At 39.1% G+C, this 23,150-nt stretch overlaps 2 protein-coding genes across 2 annotated transcripts; both read left to right on the top strand.

Annotated features, from left to right (window-relative positions):
- Positions 1 to 2,564: 2,564 nt before the first annotated feature.
- Positions 2,565 to 5,032, top strand: LOC123877117. The gene is made up of 4 exons (XM_045923623.1): positions 2,565 to 2,654; positions 2,842 to 3,000; positions 4,088 to 4,270; positions 4,868 to 5,032. Exons 1-4 carry the CDS (start codon positions 2,565 to 2,567, stop codon positions 5,030 to 5,032), a joined length of 597 nt encoding a protein of 198 aa, XP_045779579.1.
- A 1,513-nt stretch (positions 5,033 to 6,545) lies between these two features.
- Positions 6,546 to 8,346, top strand: LOC123877116. The gene is made up of 3 exons (XM_045923622.1): positions 6,546 to 6,701; positions 7,281 to 7,463; positions 8,173 to 8,346. The coding sequence occupies exons 1-3, from the start codon at positions 6,546 to 6,548 to the stop codon at positions 8,344 to 8,346; spliced, it is 513 nt and encodes a 170-aa protein (XP_045779578.1).
- The last annotated feature ends 14,804 nt before the right edge of the window (positions 8,347 to 23,150 follow it).

The following is a 23,150-nucleotide window of genomic DNA, read 5'->3' as shown; positions in this document are numbered from 1 at the left end:
ATCGTGGTTCTTCAAAGCAGTAGGTCAACAAATATCCGATAAGATGTAAGGAAGTAATATGCTCACTACACAAACGCTCTAACATCTTTACTAAGTAGATGTAGGTATAGTAGTACCATGATGGAACGTAATCTACTCGCCCGATGCTGTTTATTTTCCTTTTTACTTAGAAAATAAGCTTTTCTGTATAACCAAATAGGGGCAGATGTTTTTGCTTTGTTTTGTTCAGAAATATTTTATTTTTATTTCCCTTACTTTTCATTACTTATGCTTATATTATGTAGTAGGACATATCAAAAGTTTTTCAAAATCCCAAACAATATGTTCAATATTTGTTTAGGTCCAGAGTCGTAAAAAACGGTCCATTATCCATACATTTTATAATTAGGTATATATACTTACCAAATTCTAAATGAGTTTTAAGTCCTCCAAATTTTTTGATAAGTATTGCAACAAAGAGTGAGGTAAGTAAGTACATACTACATACGTAATATCAAAAGATTTTTTGCTACAAATGAACATAAAAAACGGTTAAACAGATGGGTGAAAAGCTAGCATACAGACATACAAAAACACTTTCGCATTTTTGTATTAGGAGTATGGACAGCTGGTATTATATCCCACTAATATTATATAGGCAAAAGTTTGTGTGTATATGTGTATGTTTCTTACTCTTTCACGCAAAAACTACTGGTCGGATTTGGCTGAAATTTAGAATGTGGATAGATTATACCCTGAATTAACACATAGGCTACTTTTTATCCCGGAAAGTTCCTGCGGGATTTTTAAAAACCTATATCCACGCGAATGAAGTCGCGGGCATCAGTAAGTATAATTATACTTATATTATAGAAATACATGTAATACTTGAACTCAAAACTGCCAACCCAATACCTCGCCTAGCTCGCAGAAATCCATTAAGCCAGCACGGAAACTGGAAAATATTAATTGGAAACAACAAACGAATTATGTTGTTTTCGCTAACTTGAACTATAGGCGAAGCGTTAAGCGGATTAATTAGTTTAACTGGAATTTAATCTATTTAACGTCGTGTTTTGTTCCCTTTATTATACAGGGTGTACCAGAACGCTGGCAAAAACTTACAGTTATTATGTACACTTCGTTGTCAGGTCGTGACACCAGGGCTCTGCCTGAAATCAGCGCTGCGGTAGTCAAATACTGCAGCATCTTCCTGAGGCAGAGCCCTGTTAACTCACAGACACAATATTGATCTTTATTAGTATTTTCTAGTTTTAAGTTTAGCTGATAATGTGTATGTACTGTATTTTTATTATTATTCTAGTATCGACTATTCTCACAAATTAGTCGATACTAGAGCTAATTTCTTAAACTGGACCCCTTCAAGTAAAGATTTTCATATAAACCTATGAGGATGATACTGCCATTGGCGCAATTAAAATGCCATAAGCCTACGTTGTCGTATAAGTTGACAAATTGCGAAAAACCAAATTAAATTTGAATTTCAGGAAAAATAGTGATAAGGCGTCATAGACTCATATCCAATGACGTCATTTGCACATCTCATGTATCAGAGTAGGTATTCCAACACAATGCAAGTAACAATGTTTTGATACAAAACATTACAAATGTAACAGTATATACTCACAATAAAATATACATAATGCCAATTATCTTAATACACTAATATCCGGGATGAAATAACATAATCCAGAACACAATGCTATTTATAATTTATGATAATAACACCAAAATAAAGCAATTTTTCGTTTAGTTAAGTTCGCATACCATACCTACCTAATAAGGCTGGCTACACACATCATAGCTTAAATATTTTATTAATGTGAGATAGGCTGGTACTTGAAGACACTCATGACTAATAAAAAACAATGATGAAGCCACCGAAGATGCCTAGAAGATGCCTATTCACTCTCAACTGCGTAGGTATTTACTGAAATGTGAACAAAGTTTTCGAACAGTGCATGTTGTTACTATAGTGACATGTGGAAAAATCTATGCTTGGAGTTTCTCTACTTACTGAAATCACAAATAAAAATATCCTCAGGAGAACCAGGGTATCCTATGTCAATTAAAGGGACGCAAGCTACCTCGGTACCAAATTTCATACAAATCGATTAAGCGGATGGGTTTTGGGAATCCCGTGGGAACTCTTTGATTTTCCGGGATAAAAAGTAGGCTATGTCCGTCCTCGAGATATAAGCTAACCCTGTATCTTTCGTCAGAATCGGTTAAACTGTCGGAACGTGAAATAGTAGCAGACAGACAGACAGACAGACACACTTTCGCATTTATAATATTTGTATGTAAGTATGGATTATTCAGTGGACGTATTTAACATATCTATGTCATACGTTCGATTCGAATCCCAGGCACATCCGAGATATTCTCACGGATGACGGAGAGAGATGTACCTTGGATCGGATGCAGTGCGCAATCGCCCTAACTGAAACCCTTTAAAACTAAAACTGATAATGAGTGACCTTATATAAAAATGAAGTGGAAAAGAATGAAAGGCGCATATTATTTCGAGAACAACGGCTATTAGCGTAAAATTAAAAAAAAAGATGGTCATTAAATTCAAGAAGAAACTCTTGTATTTAGCTGTGCTCGCTTGCTGTGTCTCCTTTCTGATCACAAAATGTTTAAGCAAAAGGGTAAGTTATTAGGGTAACCTATTTACGCACCTAACGTTCATTGATCTCTAGCGCCGGTCAGATATTTATTTTGCGATACATTGCGAACTTATAAACTTATCAGTAATAATACTACTAGATAGTAATAGTACTACCAGCTATCTACGTTTTTCCTAGCGTTCTAATTATCATAAATTATTATTTTCAGATGATGTATTTTAGCTTGGAGCGCCCACAAGTCACTTGGTTTGACAAGGAGTACTATTCGAGTGTCATCTTCAAATCAAGACGTCTCAGCAGGAATGATCCCGTCCATTATGTCACTGTAAACTATACTTCATTGAAAGTTATGAATAACAATTTTACGGTAAATGTATATGCATGCTTTCTTTCCGGTCATACCATTCTAGCACCTTGGAACCCCAAGGTCTATCGGTTTTCAGGGTTCCGCACTTCAAAAGGAAAAACGGAACCCTTATAGGATCACTTTGTTGTCTGTCTCTCTGTCTGTCTGTCTGTCTGTCCGTCCGTCCGTCCGTCCGTCGTGTCTGTTAAGAAACCTATAGGGTACTCCCCGTTGACTTAGAATCATGAAATTTAGGAGGTAGGTGGGTCTTATAACACAAGTACAGGAAGTATCGTGCAAAATGTTGGGAAAAATACTCGAGTACGGAACCTTCAGTGCGCGAGTCTGGCCGGTTTTTTCGAACTATGTGCCCTGCCCATTGCCAGTTAGCTTCGCCACCCGCTGAGTTATGTCGGTTACTCTGGTTCTCCGACGGGTCTCCTCATTTCTGATTTGATCACGTAGAGCAATCTCTCTATAGCTGGCTGAGTCGCGTAGAGTAACTCCAAACATAGCTCTCTCTATCGCTCGCTGAGCAACTCTGAGCTTTCTTATGAGGCCCTCAGGGCTCAGTTAGCGAACATAATATTTCGGATTCATTGTAATTACTGGCAATGCACTGTTCGAAGACTTTGGTCTTCCTGTACTGAGGAATTTATGACGAGAAGACATGCCGAAGGTTCCTGAACGCTGCCCAGCCGGATCCAACTCTACTACTAATCTTCTTCTTCTAGTGCCATCTCCTATTGGAGATTGGCAATCATGAAGGCTAACTGGATATTCTTCTGCCCTAAGCAGTGACCTTGTACTCATGTTTAACCACTGGCGAAGGTTCTAAGCCAAAATGTTCGTCTACGTCGTTTTACTACTAATACTAGACGACCTGTATATCTGTGTATCTGCCTGTGGAATTGTAGCTCCTAAACAAACGAACCGATTTTAATTTAGTTTTTTTTGTTTGAAAGGTGGCTTGATCGAGAGTGTTCTTAGCTATAGTCCGAGAAAATCGGTTCAGCCGTTTGAAAGTTATCAGCTCTTTTCTAGTTACTGTAACCTACACTTGTCGGGGGTGTTATAAATTTTTATAATAATTTACACTTGTTTTTAGGTAAGCCTATACTTTTACCAGCTGCTTTCAAATGTTTACAAGAGGAGTTTCGTGGATATTCATCTGAAGTTCTGCGATCTGTGGGAAAAGGATGAGATAGTTGGAGATGCGTTCAGATCAGGGTATTATCGAGTGCCGGAGAAGGAGAGAGTGCTGTCCGTATTGAAATGCCCAGGCCCACCCGTGAGTCTTCTTGTCCATTCCTTTTGAACAGCATTAGACGATCATCATCATCAACCCAGCGCTGGGCTACTACTAAGCACAGGTGTCTTCTCAGTATGAGAAGGGTTTAGGCTATAGTCTACCACGCTGGTCAAGTGCGGATTGACTTCACACACCTTTGAGGACATTATGGAGAACTCTAAGTCTTAGGCATGCAGATTTCCTCGCTTTGTTTTCCTTCAGCGTTAAAGCAGGAGATATTTTAGTTCACAGACACAATATTGGTCTTAGTATTTTATAGTTTTAAGTTTAGTTGATAAATTTGTATGAATTGTATTTTTATTTTTATTCTTTTTATTTGTGGTTTTGTTGAGCTGAATAAACTTTTATTTATTTATTTATTTATATTTAATTACTTAAAACGCACATAATTCTGAAAAGTTAAACCCCCGACTTCCGATTTAACTTTTTAAGGAAGCGAACTTTTTTTTAATTTTTATTCAGATACAAGTTAGCCCATGACTGCAATTTCACCTGGTGCTAAGTGATGACAGACAGACAGACATTTATAATATTCTCGATCTTCGTACCATGTTATAATTGAAAATTTCTTTTCAGGGGTTTTACAGCTATCTGAACATGAAGTTTCGGCTCACTGCGCTCATGGATACGTTCCCCTTCCAGGAAGGCCGAGTGTACGTGAATGTGACGGACAGAGGCAGACCTACGGGACAAGGGTCCATTGACTTCAATATAAAAGCACTGCGGAACTCCAAGAAATAATACAATGAAATAGGAAAATTATGAATAAATGTTTGAATATTTAATAGCTTTTTATTAGGAAGTTGATGATTTTTCCGTTTATCCACCCTAAACAGCCACCCTAGAGTGATTACTCAGAAACGTCTGTCAATCCACAACGAGTATTATTGCCTTCTCCGCGACCGTGGCCGTATCCAGGCATTGGGAAGGGAGTTGTTTGTTAATTTGTTATTCAATCACGCCGCAACAGAACGACGGATCGACGTGATTTTTTGTGTGAGTTTGGTAGGTATAGTTAAAAACCTGGAAAGTGAGTAAGGCCAGTTTTTATTCCGGAAAATCAAAAAGTTTTCACAGGTTTTTGAAAAACCTAAATCCACGCAGACGAAGTCGCGGGCATCGCCTAGTTAATTATATGAGTAGTGATACGTGTCGACATCGGTATCCCCACAAAAATAATGTAATACATTTCTCACGCAGTTTTTTGAGTTCCGTAAATAAATTAAAATATAAAGGTGCTTTATCAAACTGTGGGTGTGATTCACTTCTGCATAGTGGTTACCCCTTCTAATAGCTAGTTTGGTATAAAAATAACCGGTCAAGTGCGAGTCAGACTCACACACGAAGGGTTCTGCACCATTGCACAAGAAATCTCAATGGTCAATCTCGGTGCCTATGATGTGATTTAGTAAAAAATGACACTTTTTTTTTGTGTAAAGTAACCACAAATTTACGGTTCTTGGATATTTTCTTTTATTTGTGCTATAAGACCTTTTCTTGACAGACACGGCAGATAGATGGACAGACAAACAGACAGACAACAAAGTGATTCTGTAGGGATTATTTTTTCCTTTTAAGGTACGGAACCCTAAAAATCATGATGCCCAAAAGACAAATAAATGCATCGATGCATCTTATTGAATTATATTTTTTTTTAAACATGACTACAGAACCCTACCTTTTGTATGTTCTGACACACACTTCTATTATAATAACATAATTATTAAAATTTGGAATTAGGTAGGAAATACCTATTTCGTAGGTACTACTAAACGAATACTTCCCATTTCTATGGTTATTATTAAACTAAATATTATATAAACGAAACGCGTCATTTGCTTTTGCACATTTGCGTTTTTCTTTCAACCGTCTAAAATCCGTTATTTTCAATTAAAACTTTATTCGTTCAGTTTGACAAAAAAAAAACAATGTTAGTTATTGAATGGAGGAAAAATTTGGTATATTTAACTGTGATTCTTTGTGTTTCGTTCATGATTAGAAAAAGTTATAGTAAAACGGTAAGCTGTAGCTATGAAAATTAAATTAATACAAATATTGCAATCTTCTAGACCAGCGTATTTCATAAATAAATTAATTAAAAATATTTTTTTATTCAATTAAACTTTTTGTGAATCGTCAAATTAAACCACTGGTTCCCAATGCCTTTCCTACCGAGAAGTACCAGCAAGAAACTCGGCGGTTGCTCTTTTCAAAGTTTTGATATACTATTCTAACGAATGATCATTTTCAGATGATGTATTTCAGTTTGGAGCACCCACGGGTTACTTGGATTGACAAGGAGTACTTTTTGAATGCTGCTTTCAAATCAAGACTCCGCAGTAGGAGCGACCCCATCCATTATGTTACATTAAACTATACTTCGGTCAAAGTTATGGATAATAATTTTACGGTATGAATATAGAAGTTACCGGCTGTACTCACGTTGGTTTGTCGACGTAAGCCCGACTTGTTTCGAACCCATCGGGGTCTTTTTTGGGTTCCGTACCTCAAAAGGAAAGACGGAACCCTTCTGGGATCACTTTGTTGTATGTCTGTCTGTCGTGTCTGCCAAGAAAACCTATAGGGTACTTCCCGTTGACCTGGAATCATGCCAGGTAGATAGGTCTTATAGCACACATAAGGGTTAAATCCGAAAACTGTGAATTTGTGGTTACATCACAAAAAAATATTAAAATGTCATCATCACGAACAAAATAACAGTAACTAGTATTTTCAAATTTCAAAGTAAGATAACTATACCAAGTGAGGTATCATAATATGAAAGGGCTTTATCTGCGCATTCTAAAACAGATTTTTATGTATTTTTACGCATTTTTGATTTATCCTACAAAATGTCGAAAATAATCTAAAATACCGTTCCTCCCCGCTTTATCTCCGAATTTACTAATCGGAAAATCTGTAATAGTTATCAGGTTAGAGTTTTTGTGTATTTTATACTTAGAGAAAAAATAAAACTCGCTATTTCCAGGTAAGCCTATACTTCTACCAGCTGCTTTCAAATGTGTACAAGAGAAGCTTTGTGGATATTCACATGAAGTTTTGTGATCTGATGGAGAAGGATGAGATCATCGGCGATGCGCTCAGATCGGGATACTATCGAGTACCGGAGAAAGAGCGAGTGATGTCGGTGTGGAAATGTCCCGCCCCACCTGTGAGTCTTCTTCTTTTTGCTCCTAGAGTTGGTATCGGCTTATGTCAGGGTCTAAGAGGATCTGTGGATGATTGACACGGTATGTTCCACCGTTCACAGTGGTTCCTCGAGTTTTTGGCGCGCTGTGCTTCCACCATGCATCTAATGGTGTTTAGGGGCACGTAGTGTCCCAACGGTGAGTCTGCTGCGACGGACATCCGTTGGCGGAGTAATTGTTGTAGAGTAGTTGTTGCCTTGTGCTCGGTCATCAGCGGTGGGATGGAACTTCGTGAGGTTTTAGTCGGTAGGAGTTCGACTTAACCACTGTGCTCCCCCGTGGCCAGTGGTAAGTATCCATGACGGATTTTCCTCACGAAAAAAAACAGGTCATCTTTCCTGCAAAGACTGGAGTGGAGACCGCGTATCAGCAAGCGCAGTGTGGAACGACCTCCAACTCGCTGGACTGATGACCTGAAGAAGATAGCGGGAAGTGGGTGGATGAGGAAGGCGGAGGATCGTATGGTGTGCTGTTGGGAAGGCCCATGTCCAGCTGTGGATGCAAACAGGCTGATCGATTGATTGATAGGCTATGAAACGACTAGGTCTTTTTGATTTCACGTCACACCTAGTCAATATTTGACAGGTGTCGATTCAGGATCAAAACTGAAAGTTTACTCACTCGTTCACTCTGCTATTGGCACGTGCATCTGCTAGATCAACTCATTTTCAGGGGTTATATAGCTATATCAACATGAGGTTCCGGCTCACTGCGCTCGTGGACACCTTCCCCTTCCAGGAAGGTCGAGTGTACGTGAATGTGACGGACAGAGGCAGACTTACGGCAAACGGATATATTGACTTCCATATCAAAGCACTGAGAAGTTCTAATAATACTACAGCATAATAAAATAAAAGAATGTTGAAATTACTATGTTCAGTTTATTTTCTTCCCGCAAGTCTAAATTACTTAATTTCTTAGTTGAGAAAAGCAGTTACTGTCACTCTTAAGAATCTATCCGTTAAACCGATTTATATGAAATTTGGTACAGAGGTACGTCCCGGAAATTAACTTCGGCAACTTTTTATCCCGGAAAAGCAGAGTTCCCACGAATTTTTAAATAAACCTAAATCCACGCGGACGGAGTCGCGGGCATCATCTAGTAGTAAATAAAATTAAATGTGTCATCAATGTTCCACCGTAGCTCAGAAAGTTGGTAAGTGGCAGCGCTCGAGTGGCGCGAACTTTTTCAATTTCGTCTGGTAATAAACTCAAACATCATAAGCTCCTGTGTACACACTGTATTAATATGTAACTTTGCATGTAATTATATATTATGTTATGCTTATATTGTAACTTGTATGGCAGGGGTGTCTAGAGATTTCTGCAAAGAGAAAGACAAGTGCAAATTAAAAATTTATAACACCCTCGACAAGGAAGGTTACAGTAACTAGAAAAGAGCTGATAACTTTCAAACGGCTGAACCGATTTTCTTGGATTATAGCTAAGAAAACTCTCGATCAAGCCATCTTCAAACAAAGAAAAAACTAAATCAAAATCGGTTCATTAGTTTAGGAGCTACAATGCAACAGACAGATACACAGATGCACAGATACACACGTCAAACTTATAACACTCCTCTTTTTGGATCGGGGGTTAAAAATACGATCCAACTTTTAATCACTATCTACCCACATTATAAACTAGCTGATGCACACGACTTCGTTTATCCTTAAATCATGCCACAACAGGGCAATGGATTCTCGTGATTTTTTTGCATGGATTTACTTTCTATCCCGGAAAATTAATGAGTTTCCACGAGGTTTTAAAAGTCTAATCTTAAAGTACTTAAGTAAGTAATCAAATTATTAAGTCGCTATTCACTTTATGAGTAGCTACTTACCAAGGAAACCATCGTGAGGAAACCTGGGTAAGAGTTCTCCATAATGTTCTCGGCAGTGTGTAGTCTGCTAATCTGTACAGCATGGTGGACTTTAGCTTATAATCCGCAGTTGACCAACGTGGTGGAATATAGCTTACAATTTGCAGTTGTTCATTCTGAGAGGAGATCTGTTCTCAGTAGTTGATCGGTGAGATGTTGAGATGACATTATTTGAGTCAATAAGTGTCTACCCATTATCTAATGTCTCTCACACCTCGAGAAAGGTAGACAATGGTTGTCATTGTCTGCGCGGTACCGGGAGAGATCCTATTACAGATACCCGGGTACCGCTGATCGATCCGGCCCGGATAATACCCGGGTATGATTCCCATTATGAGCGAAGGTATTCAGCATTCCATGAATTGTCTCCTAAGTTGATTCGGCTCATTAAACAATCAATAGTGCTCTATATCGTGGTATAAGAAAGCGGTGATGGCCTAGTGACTAAGTTGTAGACCGGGGTTCGATCCCGGGCATGCACCTTTAATTTTTAGAGAGAAGCTATGTGCGCAGTTAAATATCACTTGCTTTCGGTGGAGGTAACCTGCACGCCTGAGAGTTACCCATAATATCCTCAAAAGTGTGTGAAGTCTGCAAATCCGTAGTTGACCAGTGTGGTGGATTATGGCCTAAGCCCTTCTCCTTGACGCTGGTGAAAGGTTGAGATGGCATTATATTATGAGTCAATGAGAATCTACCCACAATGTAAAATCTCTCACCTCGAGAAAGGTAGACAATGGCTGTCATTATCTGCACGGTACCGGGGGAGATCTCATTACAGGTACCCGGGTACCGCTGATCGATCCGGCCCGGATAATACCCGGATATGATCGCCATGAAGGGGCATTATGAGCGAAGGCATTCAGCATTCCATGAATTGTCTCCTAAGTTAATTCGCCTCATAAATTATAAATTGAACAACTTCTTCATAATCTGAATCAGAATCGGACAACTCGTGGGAGAGCATTGAAAACGTATGACCTGTCCGGAAAAATATGACGGTGAAAGAACATCACGGCAAAATCTGAATGCTGTTGCATAACGTGGATGTTATCCTGCAAGGATCGGCATCCGGCAAACCGGCAATCTGTAATAGGATCTTACTGTGCGGCGTGCGCTGAGACCACTATGACGAACGCTTTGTGCAACCTATGGGGCTTTCTGGGCTATAATGTCTAACGCTGGCCATACATGATCAAGTTTTTCCTACAGGCCTAGTAGACTCGAGCCTAGGGCGGCAAAATTTAGGGGGCTCCAAAATTTGGTGTTATTTTTTAGGGTTCCGTACCTCAAAAGGAAAAACGGAGCCCTTAAAGGATCACTTTGTTCACACATTGTCTGTCTGTCCGTCTGTCGTGTCTGTCAAGAAAACCTATAGGGTACTTCCCGTTGACCTAGAATCATGCAATTTGGCAGGTAGGTAGGGAAAAAAATCCGAAAACCGTGAACTTGTGGTTACATCACAGAAAAACAAATCAAATGTATTTCAATTTCAAAGTAAGATAACTATCCGAGTGGGGTATCATATGAACGGGCTTTACCTGTACATTTTTAATTAACAGATTTTTAATTATTTTTATTTGATTTATCGTGCAAAATGTCGGAAAAAACAAATGGAACAAAGGGAATGTGACTCGCACACCGAGTTTTGGCCGGTTTTTTTATTCAGATACAAGTCATCCCTTAACTGCAATCTCACCTGGTGGTAAGTGATGAAGCAGTTTAAGATGGAAGCGGGTTAACCTGGAAGGGGAATGGCAGTTTTCATTAAACCAAACTCCTTTGGTTTCTACAAGGCATCTATCATGATACTAACGAGACCCCATACTTTTTCACGAGTTTGATTGGTCAATTATTATTCAAAAAGAGAACCAAATGTTTCTTTGGAGTGCCGTATGATTTCTACGAATGGGCAATGCTGAGAAAATAAAGTGACCTTAATCATTCAAACGTTTACTCATTTTCTTATGTTGTAAGTTGTAACTGGTGGTGTTACTTCTTGGAGTCTCGCAGGGGTTTAAGTTGGAAGTCGATGGATCCGTGGCCAGTGACCTTGGCTCGGTCCGTCACATTCACGTACACTCGCCCTTGGTCGAAGGGGAACGTGGCCACCAGTCCAGAGACGCTAAACCTCATGTTCAGGTAACTGTAAAACCCCTGAAAGTAACAACGGTTTATGGTATTATTGAGCGCTAACTCGCCAACACACTGCGGTGCAGTTAGGCGAAAGATAGTTTGTAAGGAATTTTTGTGTCTATAAATAAATTAATTTAAAAAAAGACTACATATTAATGTGAAAAGGATAGATTTATTGACATTGACGGCGATATGTTATACGATAGTCAAACTAGAAATCGTACGTACTAATTAGACTCGCGACTTGTATCTACTAATTCTATTGTTTCAGGTAAGTCCAAAAGTAATTCATTACTTAATGTCACGCTATCACACTAATTAGTGTGATAGCGTGACAGTGTAATAGTGTGATTAGAGTGATCAGTATGATAGCGTGAGAGTGTGATTCGTGTGTCAGTGTAATTATTGTGATAGTGTGATTAGTGTGATAGTGTGATTAGTGTGATAGTGTGGTAAGTGTGATAGTGTGATTAGTGAAATAGTGTGGTTAGTGTGATAGTGTGATTAGTGAAATAGTGTGGTTAGTGTGATAGTGTGATTAATTTGATAGTGTGATTGGTGTGATAGTGTGACACTCACCGGTGGGAGAGGACATTTCAGTTCGGCCATGACTCGCTCATTTTCCGGTATTCTGTAATAACCCGATCTAAGCCCATCACCAACAATTTCGTCAAACTCCATCATATCGCATAACTTTAAATGAATATCTACAAAGCTCCTCTTGTATTTATTTGAAAGTAACTGGTAGACGTACAGGCTAATCTGAAATTAAACAGTATCACAATTGTATCAGTATCAAATAGTAATTGAGCAAATAAATACTTGAAATACTTGATAATAATAAGTAGGTAGACAGACAGGACAGCGCTTTCAAAGCGCACTGGATGTCTTTGTTTTATTCAGATACCATTTACAAGTTAGCCCTTGACTGCAATCTCACCTGGTGGTAAGTGATGATGAAGTCTAAAATGGGAGCGGGCTAACCTGGAATGGGTATGGGTGGAAGTGATGGATGGAGCTCATTTGCCTAAAAGGTCTTGACTTCAAGTTACCCATGGTGGACGGAAAAACTGATGCTGAAGGGCGTTCTATATAGTAGCGGTTCGAATCAGAAACGAGGAAGCAAATCGCTTCGTACGTAACCGTGGAATTTCGACTACGTACGGGTGCAGAGTTCCGGACCTTGACGATGCCTTAAGGTATGATTATTGATTGTAGATGAAGATTGTAGATGAACTCTTTACCGTAAAATTGTTATCCATAACCTTGAAAGAAGTATAGTTTATTGTAACATAATGGACAGGATCTCTTCTGCTGAGACGTCTTGATTTGAAGGTAACATTATAATAGTACTCCTTGTCAAACCAAGTGACTTGTGGGCGTTCCAAACTGAAATACATCCTCTGAAAATGAAATACATACAATATTATACTAGAATGATGATGATAATGATGATGAAGATGATGCCCGGGACTTCATCCGCGTAACTTTTTAAACCTAACCTAAAGATGTAACCAGAACACTAGCGCAAACAAAGACAAATTATAACACTGACGATTATAATAAGATACCACAGAAAACGCGAAAATAATAAATAAAAAGATCCTGTATTTATAAAAATCTCACAATATATTGCAAATAAACCCTCTGACTGACGCTAGAGGTCAACGAACGTTGCGTAAGTAGGCCACTCGGATCAAACCCCGGGCCCCCGGTTAGGAGGTCTGCGTCTTAACCACTAGACTATCACCGCTTCTACGTACCCTTTCACTGTAACATTTCCTTATCACGAATGAAACACAACAAACAACCACAGCTAAATACATTACATTCTTCTTGGATTCCATAACCATTCTTGTTCTGAACGAATAAAATTACCCAAATAGGTACAAGACTAAGTATACATATAATATTATAACAAGATAAATAAGAACATACTACAACTAACAAAACTGACTAACTGAATAACAAGAAAATAGATACATGTGAGTTAATTGGGCATTTCATTTATACCATTCGATATTTATTTAACTAGACAAGTGCTTGTTAGGACACGTATTAGGTAGGGTTCTGTAGTCACGCTAAAAAACCTCATAATCCAACAAAAGAGCAACCGCCGAGTTTCTTCTAGGAGGACGTTCTGATTCAGTGGTAGATGCATTAGACGATTCAAAAGTGCCTACTTGTAAAAATTTATTGGTATAAACAATCTTTCTATTCTATTCTATTCTCGAGACAATCTTTTTAACCCCCGACCCAAAAAGAGGGGCGTTATAAGTTTGACGTGTATCTGTGTATCTGTACTAAACTAATGAATGCTCCTAAAGTAATGAACCGATTTTAATTTAGTTTTTTTTTGTTTGAAAGGTGGCTTGATCGAGCGTGTTTTTAGCTATAATCCAAGAAAATCGGTTCAGCCGTTTGAAAGTTATCAGCTCTTTTTTAGTTACTGTAACCTTCACTTGTCGGGGGTGTAATAAATTTTTAATTTATACGTGTATCACACTAATATTATAAAGGCGAAAGTTTGTATGTGTGTGTGTGTGTGTGTGTGTGTGTGTGTGTGTGTGTTTGTTACTCCTTCACGCATAAACCACTGGACGGATTTGGCTGAAATTCGGAATGGAGATAGATAATATCCTGGATTAGCACATAGGTTACTATTTATCCCGGAAAATCAAAGAGTTCCCACGGGATTTCGAAAAACCTAAATCCGCGCGGGCGAAGTCGCGGGCATCGGCTAGTAATTCAAATATTTAAAAGGAAAGCTGACTGACAGATCTATCAACGCACGGCTTAAACTACTGGACGGATCGGGCTGAAAGGCATGCAGATAGCTATTATGACGTAGACATCCGCTACGAAAGGATTTTTGAAAATTCAACCCCCAAAGGGATAAAACAGGGGTTAGAAATTTGTATAGTCCACGCGGATGATGTTGGCGGCATAAGCTAGTCGAAAGTAAATTATGGTGTGAACTGAACCAATTTTTTTAAAGTTATTATCATAAATTATAAGCCATAATGGTAAATACATAATTACAATATTATGTATGTAATCTAAAGGTTATTCCGGAAATACTATTATTAAAATAAAGTTTGAATGTACTAGGTAGGTAGGAACTATTTAGTTTTCTATGAAAAATGTAATTGGCCGAATTTTTTCGACAAATAAAAATAGTGGTAATTTTTGTAACTATGACAATTTAGTGTTGGACAAGAGCACGACATGAGAGACGAAATAGGCTACAAGGGTTCCAAACGCGCCTCGGTCTGAGAAGAACCACACAACAAACTCAGTATCGTGGTTTTGGTCTCTACATTTTTGATGGGTCCCTAATGACAATTAGCTTGTAGTCCAGTCATTTGGTAGTTTTACTTGGAAAAATTTCCGATAGTTTTGAAAATTGGTGATTTTATAGATTTCGACGTGCTCTTTCCGAATTTTCATTTTGCCACCTCGTATCTTTACCGCTCGCGCCGCCATCTTGGAAAAATGGCGCCCAAAAACAGTTTTTAGACGATAACTGTAATATTGTACTGTAGGTATTAGTATATAACATAGCTACACGTGAGTCGGTTAGCATGCAACGGTTCTGCACTAGATATGACCGAATAGTTTCAGTAACGCCACTCACACACCGGTCTGGGGTAGGGTAACCTTTGTATCTTGAAAAAAGTTTCCTGAAAAAAAAAATATACTTCACACGAAGGGTTCCGTATCATCCTACGAGATATACTAACACTACCTACCTACTTTTACCTATGTACCTACTTTTTTCGCATAGCTACCATTTTAAAATCCGCTATCTTAGTTCATCCGTCCGTTCCGTCATCGGTTTCATTATTTGTTGCTATAATGGCAATAGATATATATGCACATTCTGTGAAAATGACAAATTTCTACCTATTACGGTTCATGAGGTACGGTTTGATACAGCCCGCTGACAGACATATAGAATGTTAGCAAAAACTTAACGTCATTTATATGCCAATAACCATTTGCCTTATCTTGTGGTTTTAGTGATTTAGTGTTTTTTTAAATCGCATTGTGTAGGGTGCAAAACTCGAGTCAATACCCCACCTACGACGCAGCATTGACTTCGAGTGACCTATGACGGAACGCTGACCTCTAGCGTCAGTCAGATGTTTTATTTGCAATATATTGTGAGTTTTTAAAAATACAGGTCTTTTTGAATACTTAGATACTATATTGCGGACGTGCCGCTGATAAACTGTGAGTATTGTTTTGTATTTTCACTGGCGGACCCGCCTCGGCTTCGCTCGAGTGGAATTTTTGAAAATCAGTGAGAGGGTGACATTTTGACATTTTTTTGGGCAGTCGTGTATATCCTGGACTATCAGCCACCATGGCCACCCCACTCAGTATAGTAGTAAACGCAAATTGTCATTAATGCTGGCGTTATGTTGTACGTGTAGGCGTCTCCCTAACGTTACACAGCGAACCATTTCTACCGTTCCGGAAGTAAACATACGGGCGTATACTGCGGGCGGTACCGCTGAAAAACTGTGAGTATTGTTTTATTATTTTCAAAGTGTTTTTGTATGGAACGGCTACTCCGAACAAAAATGTGTTCTATGAAGCTTAAATGAAATTTGCTATGACACTGATCATCAAGTTGTAATTTTTTTTTGTTCAGAATGAATGTCTAGTACGTAAAACTACAGGAGTTGTTTTGCAAATCAGAGGATTGATTGCATAAGTGCAGTTTTTAGGGTTCCGTACCTCAAAAGGAAAAAAGGAACCTTAAAGGAACACTAAGTTGTCTGTCTGTCTGTCCGTCTGTCCGTCTATGTTTATGTAAACATTTTGTTTTGTAATGTAATCACAAATTAACGGTTTCCAGATGTTTTATTTGCTTGTGCTTAAGACCTACCTACATGCCAAATTTCATGATTCTAGGTCAACGGGAAGTACTCTATAGGTTTTCTTGACAGACCCGACGGACGGACGGACGGACAGATAGACATACAGACAACGAAGTGATCCTGTAAGAGTTCCTTTTTATTTTTGAGGTTCGGAACCCTAAAAAAGATCTAGTATAAACGTCAAAGCATATTGACGTAGAGTCAATACGTTACTCAATCGTTCCTAAATACAATATTTCTACGTATGTTTACGATTACTTATCGTCAGTTACGAGTATTTTGGGACAGGAATATTATCCGGTATGGCCACCGAACTAAATTACTAATTACATAGAAACTTAAAGTAGGTACTTAGCATAGTTATTTTGGTACTTACTCAGTGGGAGATGTGATTTTAATGGTATGCAGTAAGTGAAGAAACCCATATCACACTAATATTATAAAGGCGAAAGTTTGTATGTGTGTGTGTGTGTGTGTGTGTGTGTATGTTTGTTACTCCTTCACGCATAAACCACTGGCCGGATTTGGCTGAAATTCGGAATGGAGATAGATAATATCCTGGATTAGCACATAGGTTACTTTTTATCCCGGAAAATCGAAATGTTCCCACGGGATTTTTAAAAAACCTACATCCACGCGAACGAAGTCGCGGGCATCAGCTAGTTCATACTAAAATTTTATTATAAACTAGCTGACGCCCGCGACTTCGTCCGCATGGATTTAGGTTTTTCGAAACCCCTAAGGAACATTTCGATTTTCCGGGATAAAATGTAACCTATGTGCTAATCCAGGATATTATCTATCTCCATTCCGAATTTCAGCCAAATCCGGCCAGTGGTTTATGCGTGAAGGAGTAACAAACATACACACACACACACACATACACACAAACTTTTGCCTTTATAATATTAGTTCATTCATACTAATATTATAAAGTATAATAAATACTAAGTTCATACTAATATTATAAAAATAAATTCATAGTATGATGCGAAAGTGTGTCTGTCAGTCTGTTACCTTTTCACGGCGCATCTGTTTAACCGATTTTGACATAAAATTAACTAAATTTAACATCCCCTTAAATACAGTTTTAAATACGATGAAATTCAAAACCTGTATCACTTTAAATGAAAATGCCCACTCACCTTTATGTGGAACTCTGCAAGTTAATAACGGTCTGAGCCATCTACATGTGATTTAGTGAATAACAATTTTTGTGAACACATTTTTTTTTGTGTGACCACAAATTCACGGTTTCGGATTTTTTCCTTTATTTGTGATAGGTATAAGATATACCTACCTCCAAATTTCATGATTCTAGGTCAACGGGAAGTACTCTCTCTAGGTACCTACATGTTTTCTTGACAGACACGACGGACGGATATACAGATAATATGGACCTATAGTGGATTCGTTTTTCCTTTTAAGGTACAGAATCCTAAAAAACATAGGTACTCACTCTAAATTCGGTTTAGAGAAAAACACCAGAATGTGGATAGTATATTGCGATTTTCCATACAAATAAAATCATCCCGATAAAAGTTATGATCACAGCTCGCGGCGGTTGATCAAAAAAGTTTTCTCATTATGGCGCTCTCGCTCATTTGACAGTTCGGATCTCGCGACGGAGCCGATAAGTTCGTTTTTTTTTCAAACTAGTGTGTTTCTATTAGAGATGAACCATTTTAGGGATAGCATGTGAAATATCCGTAAAAAACCTTTTCATATGTAACACCTGCCCGCCTGTTACTTACCGTCTGTGAAAAGTCACGAAAAAATCGGATGGAAAATGATTGTATTTGAAAATTGATTTTTCGCGCGCGCAAAGTCGTTGCACCGAACTAAAGAGCGCAAGAACACTGGCATCGCTGCGTGTCAGAAAATAACAGTAAATTTTGCGAAAATAAGTGCAAAAAATCACTTTTCGTAAAAAACCTGCCAAATTTGCCCCTTTGGATGGCCAAACTAATTTCTTGCCTAAGGTAGCTGCCAGCTCTCGGGTCCCGGTTGACTCGATTAACCCTTTTCGAAATTTCCAAATGCCAAGATGCAAAAATATGAAGCTCCCATCGATACAATTCTTAGGTACAATGCCTCGCTGCGGCGGTCTCGATGAGTTTTCAGAATTAATTTATTTTTTAATTTAATTTAATTATTTTTATTTGTTCTTAGTTTTAATTTAGATGTAGGCTTATTTTATAAAAAAAACTCTGATGTTGATGTAAATTTAAAGGAAATAAAAACCTGCGAAATATCAGCGCTATTATTAATATATAATTAATGTTTAATTTATTAATGAAGCAAACCATTGCATTGTTAGTACGAAAAATCCATCCATTAAAAATCGCCTGGAAAGAAAAATAATAATTTCACCCATGAAAATAGAGTTAGAGATCTCTTATAGAGATATCTAGAGATCTTCTTTCTTCTTCTCTTTATTGTTACAACTTTCTGGTGCATATTAGAAAAAAAGGAAATGATCCAAAATTAGCAACCATGCCCATCACTAGTTTCTTATGTAAGTTAGACGGTAATTAAAGTTCTAAAGCCTTTTGCCGTTGATTTTAGGGTGTTATCGAAAGTTTTCTTGAAACCTGACACCTGAAATAGACAGTTGCGTTTTTGCTGTTCGCTAGTGATTATTATGATTAATAGAGTTATTTGGCGTCTTCAGAGAGTAGGGCGCGTTTGCTACCCTCGTAGTTTGGTACATACATCGAAATAGGTGCCATTACGGGGTAGGTATAGGTAGGTACAAATCTACTAAAGGCTAAAACATCGATCTATATTTTACAAGGAAATATTATACTACTTTAGGACTAGTAATTCAATGATCTCTTCCAGGATAGATAAGATAGGATAGATAAATAAAATAAGCGGAATGGGTGTAGGTTCTAAATAAATAAACTAAAAGTTGTATTTAATTACGAATAGGTACATAAAAAAATAATAGAAAAGAATAGACGACAAAAAGGGCTGTCTGGCTATGTGTATATAGGTTCTCAAAGGTATGTCGTCACTCATCATCATCATCAGCCTGTGGACGACCACACATAGGCCTTCTTTAAAGAACGCTACCACACCCAGTCCTCAGCCTTCCTCATCCAGCCACATCCCGCCAGCCTCTTTATACCGTCGGTCCAACGTGCTGGAGGGCGTCCCACACTACGCTTGGTTATACGCGGTCTCCACTCAAGGACTTTCCGGCTCCAACGGCCATCGCCTCTACGACAGGCATGGCCTGCCCACTGCCACTTCAGCTTGCTAATAGTTTGGCTGTCAGTGACCTTGGTTCCCCTGCAAATCTCTTCATTTCGGATCTTATCTCTCAGAAACTCCTAACATGAACAAAGGTGTGTGGAGTCTGCCAATTTGGACTTTGCCGGCGTGATGGACTTAAGCTTATCTCATCTTGAGAGGACACACGTGCTCAGTAGTGCGCCGGCATTAGGAAAGATGATATGACTAATATTAATCTAATATGTGCTAAGTAATTAGCTATCACGCACGTTTTCCGTATTATCGTACGCATTTATTGTCGCCTCCAATTTGCTGCCCAATGAGCGATGTCGGATATAATGGGGAAAGTTTCCGTCTACCCGCGCCTGGAGTCATAAGTTCAATCAAGTAATTATACTTAATCCGTCTTGCTTGTATCAATTAGTCAGCTTGTCTATAGCAATTTATTGCTTAACTAGCGACCGTCAGCGGTTTCACTTGTCGAAAACAACTAAATCAACCGCCAGGATATGGCATGACCTTCCGGCATCAGTTTTCCTCTCAACTTTTTCTACGGGAACCTTCAAGTCAAGAGTGGCATCTTCTAGACAAGCTCCATCTTAGGCTGCATTATCACTAGCCAGTAGGTTTGATTGCAGCCAAGCGCTGGTCTATAAATTGAAATCTTATCTATACCCTATCCCGCGGGAATTTCGAAAAATATGACCTTATTCCTTTGCTACGTTATAAAAGGTCTAGCGGTTGAATTAGGAACGAGGACGCAAATCGTTTCGTACAGTCAGCAACATAGCTAGGTTTGCACCCGTCCGTAGTCGCCTGTAATGGCAGGTGTACTGCAAACCTAACTTTGTTGCTGACTGTAGTACCTACTTGTCCGTGGAATCACTCCAGCTCTGCATCACAAGCCGTCTCAGTAAAACTGTATACTTATAGCCTGCAGTAAATGAATTCAGAGTTCGTTTCCACATAAACACTAAGTAAAGTCTAGGTGGGAAATGATAGTAAGTAAAGCTAGCCATGTTTATTACAGGTATCGTTAGTCCGCTTTAAGCAAACCGGATATATTATGAACCAAGAGCTAGTGGGAAAATATGAGGAGATAGGTAGCTACCTACACTCCTCTGATTTTCCGGGATAAAAGTAGCCGATAGTAGTCAAAGGAGCCTTAGCGTAGTTGATTCCGGGATTCAAGTTATATCTGTACCAAATTTTTGTCAAAATTAGTGAAACCATAATATCAGAAGCTTACGTAAAGTAACGCATACTTCTATTCAACACTAGCGACCTGCCCCGGCTTTGCACGGGTAGCTTATTACAATTTTCGAGAGAATCTGATTTTCACTCAGTCAGAAATAATGTAGCTGGTGAAAGAATTTTCAAAATCAGTTCAGTAGTTCCAAAGATTACTTCCTATAAACAAACTAACAAACTTTCCTCATAATAATATTATAGGTACGTGAGTTTCTTTATTCCACCATAACTTATAAATGTCTGAATAAATTTCGATGTATCTTTAGACTGGGTATAAATAAAAAAAATATCAATATGACAGAGCAATCGTGTTTTTTTAATTTTTACTAATTACCTACTACTTGTTGTCAAATATTCTTCTTAACTACTTTTTGCCACCTGCTCTCCGGTTATATTATTTGGAATGCGGTAGCGGGTAGTCTAAAATAGAGCTTTGGATGTTTATTTCACAGTTTACCGTTAATTGTGGTTAGCTGGATCGGTGTAGAGGCTAAATTATTCGCCCGTAATTTCTAACTCGCATTGCAACACCATAGCAGCTCAACGCCCCAAAGGTTGATTCAGGTTCACTGTTCGATGGGCAAGACCTCTCCCTGCCAGCCGTGGTCAAAGACATGGCGGGCAGAGATAGGTCTTGGGAAGCGGTAGAGTCCTTCTGCGAGGAGGTAATGTCGCAGAAGTAGTCGGCGGAGCGCATGAGAGAAGATGATTTGAAGACTCATGCCATTCGTCGTAGGAGGGTCGGGCGTAGGCGAGTCGCCCACGACCGCTGCTTACACCCTTGATAAAGGCTCTCGGGCGATCGTCCAAAAAGAAACCAGTCCTCGAGTCGCGAGGCACCTTTGTGTTCGTAGTGTGCCTCAGACAGTGTGTAGGGACTATATTGGTCACCTGAGGAGAGCCCTTAGCAGGGGCCGCTGGCTAGGTTGCGCGAACGTGTTTGGTCCCGTAGCCTGGCCACTAGGCGATGCGTGGAACACCGTGGGGGTTTAGTCGGTAAGAGTCCGATATAACCTCCGTACCTCCCTGGGCACGGTGGTATCCATGAGGATTTCCCCACGAAAAAAAAAGGTTCACAGTTCGAGGGGTACCAGCCAGGTAACCTCCCCGTGTGCCTGAGTGTTGCGGGTAACAGCAGAGCTTGGGCCGGTGTACCCTGGTATCATAGTTAAAATTTCTGTTCATGGGATATTGTTGACCATGGCTAATTGGCCTGGCAGGGAGGGGGTGTTGTCCGCGCGTCTTTCTGAGTGTCCCGAGCAGAGGGCGCAGTAGAGTCACCCATGGAGCGTTGTAAGCGACTGCCCGTAAATGGAGTTACATGAGACCTATAAGAACTGGAATAACATTTGTAATTTAAGTGTGTAATTCTGTGGGCGGCTCTGTACCAAATAAAAAAAAAACTCTTTGATTTCCCGGGATACAAAGTAGCCTATGTCCCCTCTAAACTATACCCACGCAAAAAATCACGTCAATCCAGTGCTCTATTGCGACGTGATTGAAGGATAAACTTATACACTTTCGCATTTATAAGATGGGTAGTGATTCATTCATTCATAGAGGACCTATCTACTGTGAAGGATAAATTAAGATAAGTAACCAATTTGTAATGATAATAAGTGGTATGAACTCCATAATTTCTTGAACGAACTTACTTACAGCTCGAGGAGGTTGATCAAAAAACTTTTCTCATTACACCGGTCGGCATCGCGCGTATGACAAGTTGGATTGAGATAATGCCGGCAACACGCCGGCAACTGCATTGCCGGCGTAGGCACATAAATTGCTGGACTATTCTCGATGTATTAAGGTAAAGAGGTAGCTTACACTCTGGAGGTAGATAGAGGTTACTTTTTAACCCCTGACCCAAAAAGAGGGGTGTTATAAGTTTGACGTGTGTATCTGTGTATCTGTCTGCGGCATCGTAGCTCCTAAACTACTGAACCGATTTTAATTCAGTTTTTTTTTTGAAAGGTTGATCAAGAGTGTTCTTCGCTATAATCCAAAAAGATTGGTTCAGCTGTTTGAAAGTTATCAGCTCTTTTCTAGTTACTGTAACCTTCACTTGTCGGGGGTGTTATAAATTTACACTTGTTACGAAAATTCATCAGTGCTTGATGACCAAAGTCTTCGAACAGTGCGTGTATTGCTAGTGACGACATATGGATCCGAGTCCTCATAAGTCTCTCAGGGGGCGAAGGAGAGATCTATGCTTGGAGTTATTCTACGTAATCAAATCAGAAATGAGGAGA

Source organism: Maniola jurtina, chromosome 22 (genome assembly GCF_905333055.1).
Source record: "Maniola jurtina chromosome 22, ilManJurt1.1, whole genome shotgun sequence".
NCBI lineage: Eukaryota > Metazoa > Arthropoda > Insecta > Lepidoptera > Nymphalidae > Maniola > Maniola jurtina.
The sequence above is the reverse complement of the archived record's forward strand: the minus strand, read 5'-3'. Positions and strand labels throughout refer to the sequence as shown.

What these genes read in the sequence shown, in the direction of transcription:
- LOC123877116 (XM_045923622.1), top strand. Translation starts at nt 6,546, where the DNA reads ATGTATTTCAGTTTGGAGCACCCACGGGTTACTTGGATTGACAAGGAG. An exon ending in TTATGGATAATAATTTTACG is followed by an intron (nt 6,702 to 7,280) that starts GTATGAATATAG and finishes CGCTATTTCCAG; the next exon opens with GTAAGCCTATACTTCTACCA. An exon ending in GGAAATGTCCCGCCCCACCT is followed by an intron (nt 7,464 to 8,172) that starts GTGAGTCTTCTT and finishes ACTCATTTTCAG; the next exon opens with GGGTTATATAGCTATATCAA.
- LOC123877117 (XM_045923623.1), top strand. Translation starts at nt 2,565, where the DNA reads ATGGTCATTAAATTCAAGAAGAAACTCTTGTATTTAGCTGTGCTCGCT. An exon ending in CAAAATGTTTAAGCAAAAGG is followed by an intron (nt 2,655 to 2,841) that starts GTAAGTTATTAG and finishes TATTATTTTCAG; the next exon opens with ATGATGTATTTTAGCTTGGA. An exon ending in TGAAATGCCCAGGCCCACCC is followed by an intron (nt 4,271 to 4,867) that starts GTGAGTCTTCTT and finishes ATTTCTTTTCAG; the next exon opens with GGGTTTTACAGCTATCTGAA.